Source organism: Gymnoscopelus braueri (genome assembly GCF_963280865.1).
Source record: "Gymnoscopelus braueri genome assembly, chromosome: 19".
NCBI classification, from domain to species: domain Eukaryota; kingdom Metazoa; phylum Chordata; class Actinopteri; order Myctophiformes; family Myctophidae; genus Gymnoscopelus; species Gymnoscopelus braueri.
Window position 1 is genome coordinate 38,106,032 of NC_137621.1, and position 14,660 is coordinate 38,120,691.

The window sequence follows — 14,660 nt, forward strand, 5'->3', positions numbered from 1 at the left end:
CTGACTTGAGTAAAAGTTAAAAAAAGGTATTGGTATAGGTATTGGCATCAAAATGTACTTAAAGTACCAAAAGTTGAAAGTACTTGTGTAGAATGTCCCAAGTTTTCAAATGTATAAAATGTATAAATGTATAAATAGCAGATCTATAAGCTCACAATGCGTCGCACGATGCATTGTGAGCTTGTAGATCTGCTATTTTCAAATGGCTGAAATGTATATAGGGCTGAAGTGGGTAATGTATGTTTTGTAATAATAATTGTAGTGGAGTAAAAGTACAATATTTGCCTCTAAGATGTAGTGAAGTAAAGTTAAAAGTACTAAAAATAATATATAATCCAGTAAAGTAAAAGTACCTCAAAATGGTACTTAAGTACAGTACTTGAGTACTGAGTTACTTTACACCACTGTTGATTTTATAATATTGATTCGGCGCTAGCTGCCGATTGGGCAGTTTATTTTGTTACGTCACTTTTACCGGAAGCGGAAGAGGTTTTACCTTCTCCTCGGGTGTTTTGAAAAAGTGGGAAATTTAAAAAGAAACAGCTGCTTTTTCACCAAAACAAAACAGAAAAAGTGAGATAGAAAATGACCTCAGATTGAAAACACCACGACTCTACATACATAGCGGGTATTTATATATATTCTTGTATGTTATGGTTATGTACTTTCTGATATTAACGTCATTATAGCAGCGCTAACCTTTTAGCTTCGTCTATTGTGTACGCGAGCGGTACCAGGGTTGCCATGTCGGCTTATTATAAGCGAATTTGGGCTTATTTTTCTGTAAAGTAGCTTGTAAATATTGGTAGTTGCGGGTTTTTAGGCTTGTTTCTAAAGTGTAGTTTCTTATTATTTGGGCTTGTTTCCGACATTTCTTTAATTATTTTTTAAACAAGTTTAAACAAATATTTTCATAAATGTTTTGTGCCAGGGAGCATTTGTGTTGTTAGAATGTTTCAAAAATATTCCTAATTTTATTACAAGAGTTTTTGAAAATAGCAGATCTACAAGCTCACAACGCGAGGCGTTGTGAGCTTGTAGATTGGCTATTTTCAAATAGCCTATGTATAAAATAGGGCTAAAGTGGTTAATGTATGTTTTATAATGTAATCATTTATATCTGCAAAGTAACTAGTAACTACATTTTTCAAATAGTTGTAGTGGAGTAAAAGTACAGTATTTGCCTCTGATATGTAATGGAGTAGAAGTAAAAGTATAGACAATTTAGAAATACTCCAGTAAAGTAAAAGTACCTCAAAATTGTACTTAAGTACAATACTTGAGTAAATGTACTTAGTTACTTTACACCACTGCTGTCATCCAATCCACTTTATTTATAGAGCACATTTAAAACAACAGTGTTGAACCAAAGTGCTGTACACTTAGTAAAAAATACTAAAATAAACGAGAGAACACACACAATAAACAAGACAACATTTGACACAATGCCTGGAGGAAGCATGCAGCTTCTCAATCTGAATTTTCAAACGCCAAGGAGAACAAGTGAGTTTTCAAACGTGATTTAAACACAGGCAGGGTTTGAAACGCTCTAACATGGGGTAACCTCGCGTCACCAGTCTTTCTACTAACATGGGGTGGAAGCTCGTTCCACAGTGTGGGCGCTGTGAAGGAAAATGATCTATCTGTCTCCCCGTGTTTTCAACTTTGTTGCTGGGACCTTAAGGAGTGACTAGTCAGTAGACCTCAAGACCCTTGTAGCGTTATTGAGAGGTAGAAGTTCGGATATGTATAATGGTGCCAGCCCATTTAAAGACAAACATTAAAAAGTCTTAAACTGAATCCTGTAACGCAGTGGTTCTCAAACTTTTTCATGTCAAGGAATTAGCCCACGGATCAAGGATCACCAGTTTGACATGCATTAGGGCTACAGACCCCCATTTAATGGCATTTCTATCACTTGGACCGCAATTTATATTGTAAAATCTATGTCAATTTAACTCTGAGAGTGTACAAATGGAACCAAATGGACCAGTTAGGGTCCATTTGGTTCCATTTGTACACGCTCAGAGTTATAGACCCTTAAGGGTCCATTTGGTGCCTAATCTATCATTTAGCTGGGGACCCCCTGGAACTCCCTCAAGGACCCCCCCACTTTGAGAACCAATGCTGTAACGAACAGGGAGCCAGTGTAGGGAGGCAAGAATCGGGGAGATGTGATCATATTTCCGTGGCCCTGTTAAGAGGCGAGCGGCCGCGTTTTGGACTAACTAGTCGTGACAAGCAGGCTTGGCTTAGCCTGGTAAAACCTCCCTCCGGAAATCTCATTTCCATTTGATTCCAGGAGTGAAATAAAATACAAATGAGATTTCTGGAGGGAGGGTTTACCAGGCTAGGCTTGGCTAATGCCAACATAAAGTGCATTACAGTAGTCGAGTCGGGTTGAGATCAAAGCATGGATAAGAAGTTCAAAATCAGAAAGGGTTACAGCAGACTTGACTTTGGCTAAAATCGCTGTCCAATTTGACACCAAGGTTAGTGAATGTTTTAGAAATGGCTGCAGGGGGCCCAGATCCAGAGAGGAGGTGTCACAGGCAGTGCGGGGTCTGAACACCATGACCTCTGTTTTGCTTTTACTTTTGTCATGTTGTGACAGACGAGCGGTCATGTGAACCATGGCTAAAGTGCTCATGTTGCTTCTTTCGGCTTGTTTCCCCCTAGACCAAGTTGCTTGTTTCTCTCACAAAACATGGCAACACTGCTCTTATGGCGTCGGTTATAGAATGATTATGTAGACTAGACACTTCGAAAGAGAATCAACGTTACTTATTGATGCAAAGATTGATTAAATAAGTTTTATTTGAACCTCTCAGACTAATAACTGTGGTTTATTTAGCCCTAAAGCTGTGACTGATATAATAATATGATAATGTTTCGGGTGAGAACAATGCCTGACCACTAAACCACAACCAGAGTGGTGGGAAAAGTACTTTTGATCATTTGATTGAATACTTTATTAACAGTTTGCAAAGACAAGCACAGGAAAGTACAGTTCAATATTAGGTCTGTACTCACATTGTTTACTTAAGTAAAAGTATCAATACTGCAATGTAGAAATACTCTGTAACAAGTTATAGTAGGGCAGGCTACAGAATTCAATATTTACTTGGGTAAAAGTACAAAAGTATTGGTATCAAAATGTACTTAAAGTACCAGTAGTAGAAATGATTCATCATGCAGAAGGTCCCATTTCACAAGTTGTCAAATGAATCAAATCGGCTATTTTCAAATGGCCGAAATGTAGGGCTGAACTGGTTAACGTATGTTTTGTTATAATAATCTGAATCTACAAAGTGGATCTGCCATTTTTTTATTTGAATCCTGAAAAGGAACAGTTTTGGACATAATGAGGTATATGAGGTTTCCACCCGACAGAGGTGAAATGTTACATTTGTACATTCTCAGAATTACCTAATGGATAAATCAAATAATCATCAGATTTTTTAAATTGTCTAACAATTACTGCAATAAAGGTTATGGCTAAGATAAGTTGATGAAACTCCTCACAGTCACTGAGCAGAATTTGCAAATTTTGCAAGTGGTTTAGTTGAAAAAGGTTAGGAAAATGTAGCGTTAATGAGTTATAGTGAGTTATCAATAATTTGTGAGAATACTGCCCGAAGCGCCACAGGTTACATTTCCATGGATTAAAGTTCTCGGTCACCACGACTGATTTTCAGTCATTTGGATTCCATAGAAGTCAGCATTTCATGCACCGAAAATAGGAAATCTACAAGCTTACAACACGTCGACGTGTTGTAAAAGCTTGTTGATTCATTATTCATTCATTATTTAAAATTCAAAGAGTATTTGAAGTGGACTGGTCAAACTAGCAAAAAGAATACCGTAGCATCAATCTGCAATTTCTTCAACGGGTTGGTTGTATGGCCATAATTCTATATATTGTGCTAATCGTTTATGAAACACAGCGCTAGTGTGTGGGGGCTCCTTACACAATGTTTCACATATTAAGACTTAGCCTAACAAATCTTTTTTCAGTCGTGAGTATTTATTCTTCTTTAATCCATGCATTTCCCTCCTGATGTCTCTTAACAGGGTAACCACACAACAAACATGGTGAGGAAGAGAGACCAGATTTCCCTCTCGGGAGTCACAGAGGACTGTGAGTAAAATACACAATTTAGTTAAAAATACATTATATATCATGCAATACCATAACATAATACAAATCTAATGTAACTGCCTGTGTGGGTCTATTGTGAATGATACTTGTACAGTGGTGGTTCCAAAACATTTTAGCTCGAGACCCAAAACGGAAATGTCATGTCCAGGGGTTGACTCTTAAGTTCTCAGATTCCCTCCCCCTTGCCCGAAAAGTAAATCAAATGAATGTTAAATCCAATTGATAATGGCGACAGTCACTTTGAAAATCTGAATGAGCACAACTGCTACTGGTAGCCATAGCCACGGGAAGATGTTTTAGGGTACGGGTGCTGTATGTGCACGTGTGCCCAACTAGTGTGGCTTTTGCCGTTTTTTTAAAAACTTTTTTTCCCCTTATTTCTTTGTTACTTTAATTCGGTTCCAGAACACATATTGCACTAAATCCCCCCCCAAATAACGACCAACAACAAACGGAAATGTTTTTAATAATTGTATTTATTTATTATTAGTATATATTTTTTTCAGACATTATTTTCAGGGGGTGCTGCAGCCCCCCCAGCACCCCTACTTCCCGCGGTACTGCTGGTAGCATTATTTGTTCTTCATGAATAACCAATAATATTTAATGAAGACTGTTGCTTCCCCATTCAAACGCACTTGCCCGTCAGGCAACCTGAAAGCAAACTCCACTTGCCCGGATGTTTTATTTATTGCCCGCTGTTATTATTGCACTCTTTCTGTAGGCTGTGTTCTCTGCAAGCTCAGTGCCGATGACCCTGACCAGTATGGTGAGAAGGTGACTCTGAAGGAGCACAAACTCACTGTCCATTACTTCTGTTTGGTAAGTGTGTGTGTGTGTGATGGGTGGGCTATTTTCATTGCATGTCTATTTTTTCAAGAATCAACCTGTCGTATTTCGGCTTCGATCAATGGAACTATTTATCGGTATGACAAAAAAAAACAGATTAAAGATTTTAACAAAAAGATACTGTGTTTTAGCTGATGTCCAGTGGTGTGTACCAGAAAGGGGAGGAAAATGAGGGTGTGTGTGGTTTCCTGGTGGATGACATTAAACAGGAGGTGCGGCGTTCTTCTCGGCTGGTAGGTCACTCAATCTTTTTTCAGATTCAGAACAACAGCTTTAATAGACACAAAACATAGCCAACAACAACACAGAAAGAATAGAGAGGACCATTGAGTTGTTGGTGCAATATTTAGTTTCAATGTCTATCTCGTTGCACAAAAGTAGCAGATCTACAAGCTCACAACGTGTTGCATTGTGACACATTGTGAGCTTGTAGATCGGCTATTTTCGCCACATTTTTGCCTATTATGACATGTCCAGAATAGGGACGCTAGGGTTCAAGTGGTTAATTACATCAGCTGATTCAAATGACATGCTGCATTGCATTAAATACGGGCTGTGTTGATGACAGTCTGTCTGTCTTTAATCTATCTACAAATAAAAGCATTCAGAGGGTTGATGCGTAATGACTTGTAGGAAGATGATCATGTCTTATTCTGTCTGTGTGTAGACTTGTTCGGCTTGTAAGAAGAAGGGAGCGTCAGTGGGCTGCTCAGTTCGATCGTGTAGCAAGAAGATTCACTTCCCTTGCGGAAAGAAACTACGCTTCATCTTCCAGTTCACCGACCTCTTCCCGTAAGTCACATTACTATCTGACGCCTGATTTATGAACAATGACAATGAAGTATACATTAAGCATAACAGTCTTTCTGTATGTCTATGCATACCTGGCTGGCTGTCAGTAAGGCAAGGAAAGTTCATTTGTATATAGCACCTTCCACACACAAACAGAATTCAAAATGCTTTACAAGTTTTAGAGTCCCGAACCCCTTTTACTCGTATCTTCTCTCCTTCTGTGCACACCTTTCCTTGGTTTCCTTTCTGCCTGCAATATAATACTCTATCTATCCGGATCAACAATTAAAAACGTAGCCATTTGCATTGACTAAACTAAATATTTTTTGACCTGGATCCCCCAGGGGTCCTTACTTGTTAACTCAATCAGTTTTTAGGTCGACTGAAGATTGTAATAAAATGCACCAGGAAACTTGAACGTTTTGTCAGCCTGTGTGCCAAAGATGGCACCAAGTGTCACATCCTCTGCCATTCGGTGTATTAACTTTGTCTGCCTGTTTGTCTGTGTGTCTTTCTGTCCTTCCTCAGGTCTTTCTGTGCAGACCACAGTCCAGTGCAGACTAACTCGGCCTCTTTGGACCTGAGTCTTCCTCAGTCGTGTTCAGTGTGTCTAGACTCTATCGAACCTACCCTGTCCTACAGCCTCCTCAAATGTCCGGCCTGCCATACCAGCTGGTTCCACAGGGACTGTGTCCAGGTAGGACAGACACAATGTGTGTGTGTGTGTGTGTGTGTGTGTGGTGACTTGTGATTAATTTGACAAACACTGTTATTTTCACACTGATGAAGGCTGGATAGCCGAAACGTCTTGACACTGTGTCAATGTGAGGCATATGGAACAATATAAAAAATAAGGATTTTTGTTTCTGAGTGCAACCCTCCATAGTTTGATTTGTTTTGAGTTGACCACATGAACTCTAGCGTCCCCCTATTCTAGGCATGTCATAGGCCAACATTCGGCGGAAATAGCCGATGTAAAGATCAGCTTTTTTTTTGGTGAGGAACTTTGGTCTATAGAGGAAAAAGGAAGGGATTAAGTATAGACTCGGCTTGGGGGGGGACCCCGGCAGAAAGAAGTACATGGTTAAGTGGTTAATGGATAGCAGAGCTTACATTTATTTCACATGGTTTTTGTTTGCTTTCTTTTCTGTCTGGCAGCACCAGGCCCAAAGCGCTGGTCTTTTCTTCTTCAGATGTACGCTGTGTAACAACAAGGAGAGCTTCCAACAGGAGATGCTGCGTATGGGAATACACATACCTGAGAGGTAACACCATATTTATATTTATACATTTATATTTAAATTTATGTTGGTATGTTAAAAGCGGTGCAAGTGATTTTGATGTTAAATAGTTCTATATTCCCATATGAATCATTTCTATAGAGTGTTTGTTCAGTAACAAAACATATTTGTTTTAAACAAAAAAATATCACGTCTTTAATTCAATTTTCGATTCATTTAATTCTATTTTTTTAATGTGTGTTGCTGTAGAGATGCATCCTGGGAGTTGGAGGAGAATGCATTTGAGGACCTGCTGGAGGTCTACCAGAACTGTGATGCTCCCATCTGCCTCTGCACGGATGGACGCACACACTCTGCCAAGTCTGGGTACGCTGTGTGTGTGTGTGTGTGTGATCAGTATGTTATGTTGCATGTCATCACTGTCTGGTGGAAACCTTGTATGTCCAAAACTGTTACTTTTCAGGAAATGGGGAAAAAATAACCTGTGTTCCAATGGATCCAATGTAGTTAATATTTAGTCACAATACTTTTAATTGGTTAAATATTTGTAAAACCCACAGACACACTCACTTTTACTTCCAAAATAGCAGATCTACTCAGAAGCGTTGTAAGCTTGTAGATCGGCTATTTTTGCTTCTTTTGTGTGACACTAGAATGACGAAGTAGGGCATTAATATAGGGGGTGGGGGGCATTGAAAGTTGAAATGTGGAGGTACAAGGTTTCTGCCCGACGAAAGTGTGTTGTGTTGTTGCTGTCATTGTGTGTTGTCATTGTCCAGGTAATATGTGATTCATTGTGTTGTTGTTGTTGTTGTATCACTGGTGTTATGGAAAAATTATACTTTCCATGAGAAGGTGGATGCAAATGGATGTTTAATATAGATTATGAAGCAAGCCAAGCGAGTAGCATCTTAGCCTAGATAGACAAGAAGTCTTCGCCTGTGTCCTCTCTGTCCCTCTCTCGTCACCTCATCCTCAAGCCTCTCCTCATATCTTTCACTGTGTCTTTGTATGCATCTCTCTCACAAGCATGGCCTAGGGGACAAAGAAAACAATGAGCAGGATTTCACACCCTTGTTTTAAGGTGGTAAAGTCAGATCAAAGTAATCGTCACGCTGCCCTGAGGCTACTGATCACACCCTATCACTCAAGGAAGACAACGGCATTTTTATAGCAGAAACTTAAATTTTGTTTTCATATTTTCCAATTTACTGGTACATGATCAGCTGTGTTATTGTGTACAGGTGGTATGCAGTGGTTCGCTGCAGGCTGTGCGGCTCCAGAGGAACACACCGGAAATGTTCTGATCTGGAGTTATACACTACAGACTGGGCTTGTGATGAATGCACTCTGGCTGTAGATGGGAAAGGTAACTTTTTTTTACTGGTCCCATCTTTTCCTCCCTTCAGCTTTCTCTTAGTTTACTTGTTATAATTGTGATTATTTGATTTATTATGTTGCTGATTAGATCCATCACTCAATCAAACTGTCAGTCAATGAATGAATATTTGTATATTTGTTCTCAACTAGTCAATAATCAATCAATTAAATGATCAATGTCAATCTACTGGTCCTGTCCCAGCCTCTGTCATCCAGAGAGGAGGAGGTTTTTCTCCTGAAAAAGTTCAGAGGAGAAGTCTACTTGCCAAACGACAGCGCTCCTCTCTTCACTCCACTGTCACCTGTAAGAGGTAAAAACCACACACATACAGTTTTTCATGTCTTTTTAAAGGCCTACTGTAAAATGGCTACCGCATTGTGCTTTCTCACCAGCAAGTGTTGGAGTTTCCCCAATGCCCATTGGTTGTTGCCCTTTAAAAAAATATTCTGTGCGAACCATTTTGTATTGCGTCATCAGGGGCCGTTTACAGTGGTTTCACAGTCTTCAATTACAGCTGCAGGGGTCTTCAGTTATGTTCTCAGAAGTCATTTCAAATTAAAATCCCTCTAGCGCTTCCTACACATCCCAGCCCATAGGTTTTGAGTTAGTCTTTCATTTTTTGTCTCACATCTCTATTTGTTATACATCTCGATGCATTGTGGTGATCTCTTACAGACCACACCAGGCAGTGGCAGTAAAACCAAACTGACCACAGTCACTGTCACTCAAAGTCACCACCTAAGCCCTCTTTTCAGCCGGACAAAACCCTGAAGGATTATCCTTCTTACTATTGTATACACATTATCCGATAATGTGTATACAATAGTAAGATCATTTTTTATTGATCATAAATTTGCTTTATTTTGTTTTGTAAATGCATCTCTGTGTCCTCTCCTTCCCTTCCTATCTCTCTCTCTCCATTTTGTCTTTCAGGCCATCTCTGTCTATAAGTACTTTAACTTCAGAAGAGCTTCTCCAATCTTTAGCCCTCCAGCTCACTTCCACCTCTTTCCACTCTCAGCCCCAGTCTTCTTCCCCAAATAACCCTCATCCCATCCACACCCAGTCCTCGTCCAAAGTCCAAGGACAACCATCTCCGTCCCACTCCCCCCACTCCGTCCCCCCCGGTTCCCCAGTAGAGGTGAGTGGAGACCAGGCTCTGGTTGCAGGGCTGTCCCATCTGAAGAGACCTGACTTCAACCCCACACACAGACTCACAGTCAGGTCAGTGTCACAATACACTTAATGAGCTCTTTTTTTCGACTGACTCCAGTCACTGATCTGCAATCAGGCTTAAAGGGCAAGACCACTTTGTTAGAGTTTTGGGTTGTGTAGTTAGCTTGCCATTATGTAACTCCAAAGGTGGACAAGAAATCAAAAATAATTGCTCCATTGATTAGAAATTGATAATTCAAAATATGCTCCTCATTGACTTACATTGTACGCTGAAACAGCTCTCAAAGTCACTCTTTTAGCACGTAAATGGACGGAAACAAAGTTGATTCAGAGAATATAGAACATAACCAAACCCAGTATTTATTTTTTTTAAATAAAAATGTTAGCTTCCTGTTGATTTTGCTATTTATATTTAGAAGAAAACCCGGACTGGATCCACGGATCCGGATCCGGATCTTCAAATAGTAAAATCAACAGGAAGTTGTCATTTTTATTAAAAAAACAAACAGTACTGGGTTTGGTGATGTTCTATATATTCTCTGAATCAGCTTTGTTTGTGTTCGTTTATGTGCTAAAAGAGTGACTTTGAGAGCTGTTTCAGTGTACAATGTAAGTCAATGAGGAGCATATTTTGAATTATCAATTTCTAATCAATGGAGCAATTATTTTTGATTTCTTGTCCACCTTTGGAGTTACATAATGGCAAGGTAACTACACAACTCAAACCTGTACCAAAGTGGTCTTGCCCTTTAAAGTCGCAACAAAATCCTACCCTGATCCCGTATCTGTACAGGACAATATACTCAAGTAAGGGTGAAACGATAAATTAAGGAGTGGATTAATCAATCAAAAGAGAATTTATAACATGACATGTTTGTAACTGAACAATGTGCTATTTACAACTTTACACCAAGATGTTAATGCCATAAACCGTTATGGATTTGACTGCTAACATATTGATAATTCTAAGATGCTGCTATTTTTAATTTTCAAATGTTATGGTAATGTTCTGGTCTAAATTACGGTAGATTAATAATACAATAAAATGAACATTATAAAGAAAATTGTTTGTCGCAGTCCTTACACTTGCCTTGATTGATTGACTGACTGGCTGATGTTTTTATTGACAAAAATGCATGGACATACATTTTTGCACATGCTGTATCTGTCAAAAGAATAAAAAAAGAGCTCAAGAGCTTATTTTCATTGTGGTCCTTTTTTGTTTGTGGGACGATTGTTTCCTGATTCCTCCTGTCCAGTGTTTGTTGTGGTGTTTTCTTTGTCAATAACTCGCCAACATCTGCATTCAGGTTCAAAGATGGCCACAGGACTCCGTTTCCCAGCAGCCCCTTTGGTGACGATGACGTGTCCAGGCGTTACTTCCTGAAGCTGTTGGTAGAGCAGATCCAGAAGTGTCCTGTGTTCGAAGGCCCAGACAGACACAAAAACCTGGCGCTGGATGCCCAGGGTATGACTAGACTGTGTGTGTGTGTGTGTGTGTGTGTGTGTGTGTGTGTGTGTGTGTGTGTGTGTGTGTGTGTGTGTGTGTGTGTGTGTGTGTGTGTGTACTATGTATAATTGATGTTCAGTCAGAGAGCTTGTATCTTGACACGGCTGTCTGCCTCAGTAACTGTATGTAGTTTGTAGTACCTGTAACTGGGTTGTGGGTGGTTTTAGCAGTGGCATAACGTTGGTAAAAAAATTTTTTTATTTGATTTTAGCCATATTTCCCAGCCCTGGTACCACTGTGACAAACCTAGTGATTAGTAAAGTGATGAATATGCTAATCTGCGTGCGTGTCTATCCGTCTGTCTTTCCATCCAGCTCTCCGTGAGGACCTGTACTATGACGTAGGTTGTCTCCTGGCGTTGTCTCTGGTTCATGGAGGACCTCCTGTCCGGTTCTTCTCCCCTGCTCTGTTCCAGTGTCTGTTCAATCACCCCAGAGACTCTCCGCTCACGCGCACACACATGACACACAACACACACTGCACACGGCAGGTCAACATGGTGAGTGATACTAGTACCAATCGTTGCTGTCTCCATATTCTACCTTTTTGTTTTTCCGTAAATTCACGCCCTACTTGATCATACTACAGCGTCACACAGAAGTATCAAAAGTAGCTGATCTTGTCGATCTGCTACTTTTGGACTAGCTAAGTAGCTGTACGACCAACTGACTGGCTAGTTATCTGACAGACTAGCTGTACTGTATGACTGACAGACGGGACTGTTTGATTGAACGTGGTATTGATGGACTGTCCATTTTGATTGGTTGACTCTCTTGTAGATAGCAGAGGCGAGGTCATTGGAGGACCTGAAGGAGGCCGTAGCATCGTGTCAGCAGTTCCTGGAGGTGGCCGGCTGTTGGCGAGAAATCAGCAGCCTGGATGACAAGGAGGCTCTGGTAGAAGATCTGGTGAACTTCACCATGATCACCAGGATGCAGCTACCACTGCAGAGGTGTGTGTGTGTGTGTGTGTGTGTGTGTGTGTGTGTGTGTGTGTGTGTGTGTGTGTGTGTCTGTGTGCTTCTGTACTTGTATTACTATACTTGTGAGGGCCAAATGTCCCCACAAGTATAGTCAAATTTGAGAAATAGACATTGTGAGCACAATTTGTTTTAGTTGTACTATGTTGTACTATTAGGAAAAGATTCAGCTTGGGTTTAGGATTAGACATTTAGAGTTTAGGTTTAGGGGATATCGTCAAGAGTTATACCTGATTTATACTTACTTGCACGCTAGTGTCGTGCACTGAAAACAAGCTTACAATGGAAAGGAGAAACTGAAACGTCTCTTTCAACATGACATTTTTTCTTTTGCTTCATTTCTTGAAAAGGCCTGGTCAATGAGGAGGAGGACCATTTACTTGTAAAATGGCATTGTCTTATTTCTTCTTATTTTGTTCATTTATGTATTTTACACATGTTTATTTATGTGCAGCACGACATGTTGAGGTCTTGTATATCTGCTAATTGATTCATAAAATCACCGTCCTAAATATTGATGTCCTCACACGTATTATAGTACAAACACCGTGTGTGTGTGTGTGCGTGCGTGTTTGCCGACTGAATTTACATGTACTTTATAGATCTGAAACACAACACACAACTTAACATTAAACTTCAAGCTGAAAATGACTGTCTGTTTATTTATTTTTCATCTGTCTCTAGGCTCCGTGAGGGTCTGTGTACTCTGGGGGTGTTCAATCAGGTCCAGTTGTTTCCAGCTGTGTTCTATGCAACGTTTTGCAGTCCAGCAGATAAACTGACGGCTCACAACACAAAGTGGCTCTTCACTGTCAACTTCTCCTCGCAGACAGACAGGCAGGAGAGAGAGACGGCTGTCTTCAGCTACTGGAGACACTTTCTCCTGGAGTGTGAAGGTAAAAAAAAAAATCACACCCAGTGTGAAGTGGGCGGTGTGGTCATCACAGTGATGGAAGCTCACTTTTAAAAAAAAGTGTTTTTTTTAAGTGCATAGTCCTATTTATAGGTTATTAATTTCATCATGTGTCTCGCTAGCCAATCACAGTGCTGAATAGAGTCAGCCAATAGAGTCAGCCAATCACAGTACAGCTAGGGGTGTACTAATGTAGGGGTGTACTAATGTATGAGCCAATCACAGTACAGCGAAGGGTGTACTAATGAGGTGTCCCAACCCCACTTATAGGGGCAGCTACACCGCCCAAAAACACTTTGCATTAGTACTGGGTGGTATGACTTCAAATATCACCATTATTTCAAACTTTGGCCTTGATTACAATTAATGAATGTTTTTATTAATTCATTAATAATTTATTAAGTGAAAATAGCAGATCTACAAGCTCACAAACTTGTACATCACCTATTTCCCTATTGTTGTACACCACAATTTTACACAAAGTATAATACAGGGTTAGGTTTAATGAGACTAATCCATTTAGTCTATTATAAAAATATTCCATATTCCATATTGATTCGATATATAAGACATTTATTAAAATGATAACTGCTTGAGCAAGATTAAGTCAGTTAGAGGTTCTACATTTCTGTTTAATTTCCGGTTAATTGCCCAGGCCTACTTCACATTGATTTTATATGAAATGAAACCACCCCGGAAGGGGACCGGAAACTAATCCTCTCCTCTCTTCTCCCTCTCCTCTCCCAGTGGGTAGGAGTTCTATATCTCTCCAGGACCTCCTGCTGTTTGTTTCTGGGGTGGAGGAGATTCCTGCCGTGGGTCTCTTCCCTCGTCCCACCATCGGCTTCCTCCACCCCTCCTCCCACAGCAGCCTGGGAGACGAGGCGGACGAGAGAGTGAGAGATGAAGGGAGGAGAGGAGTAGAAGGTGTCTCTCTTCTAGACGAGGGAGAGTGGGACAAACGCAGAGGTGGAGAGAGGAGCAGTTCTGCCCGAAAGATGGAAGATGAGAACTACACAGATGGAGAGATGCATTGTGATCGTGCAGTGGAGGGATGTGCGACAGATGGGAGGATGGATGGAGAGAGGAATGGACAGACAAATGGAGAGAGGGATGGATGGAGGGATGATTGTGTCTCTCCTGTGGTGGATCCCAGCACAAACGGTCTGTCTTTACCTGTGGTCTCTTCATATCCCACATTTAAGACCAGCATGGAACTCACTGTACACAAGTACACACACATGCAGGGATAGATGGAGGTAATGATCGATGGGGGGGGGGGGGTGACCGGGGGTTATGCAGTACATGAGTAGTATGGCGTTGCTGTCGGGTGAGAACCTTGTATGTCCTAAACCAGGGGTTCTCAATTTCCCCACTTTTTTTATACCATATGCCCCCCCCCCCCCCCCCCGGGAACTGAAACGCTATGGAGGTGTTTCAATGTGCACACATTTGTAATGTAAACTGGAGCATTTAGCCAAAATATGTTGCTAGAACCACCGGAGTTTGTTGATCCACCTCTCGATTTTATCTTTGAACGATGGTGTTTTTCTCCATCGCGGCAAACTGTTGGTAACTGGTGTGTTTGTCTGTCTGTGAGAATGATCTCCCCAGCGTCCCTGCACGTTAACGTTACATCGCAATCTAAATTTAACTC

At 40.6% G+C, this 14,660-nt stretch overlaps 1 protein-coding gene across 1 annotated transcript; it reads left to right on the plus strand.

Annotated features, from left to right (window-relative positions):
• The first annotated feature begins 503 nt into the window (after positions 1-503).
• g2e3 (G2/M-phase specific E3 ubiquitin protein ligase) lies at positions 504-14,332 on the plus strand. The gene is made up of 16 exons (XM_080413919.1): positions 504-628; positions 4,075-4,141; positions 4,887-4,984; positions 5,143-5,244; positions 5,679-5,803; positions 6,332-6,500; positions 6,962-7,068; positions 7,294-7,410; positions 8,289-8,413; positions 8,627-8,735; positions 9,359-9,649; positions 10,912-11,069; positions 11,426-11,610; positions 11,891-12,063; positions 12,775-12,986; positions 13,751-14,332. The coding sequence occupies exons 2-16, from the start codon at positions 4,093-4,095 to the stop codon at positions 14,254-14,256; spliced, it is 2,526 nt and encodes an 841-aa protein (XP_080270045.1). The 5' UTR covers positions 504-628; positions 4,075-4,092; the 3' UTR covers positions 14,257-14,332.
• Positions 14,333-14,660: the final 328 nt, after the last annotated feature.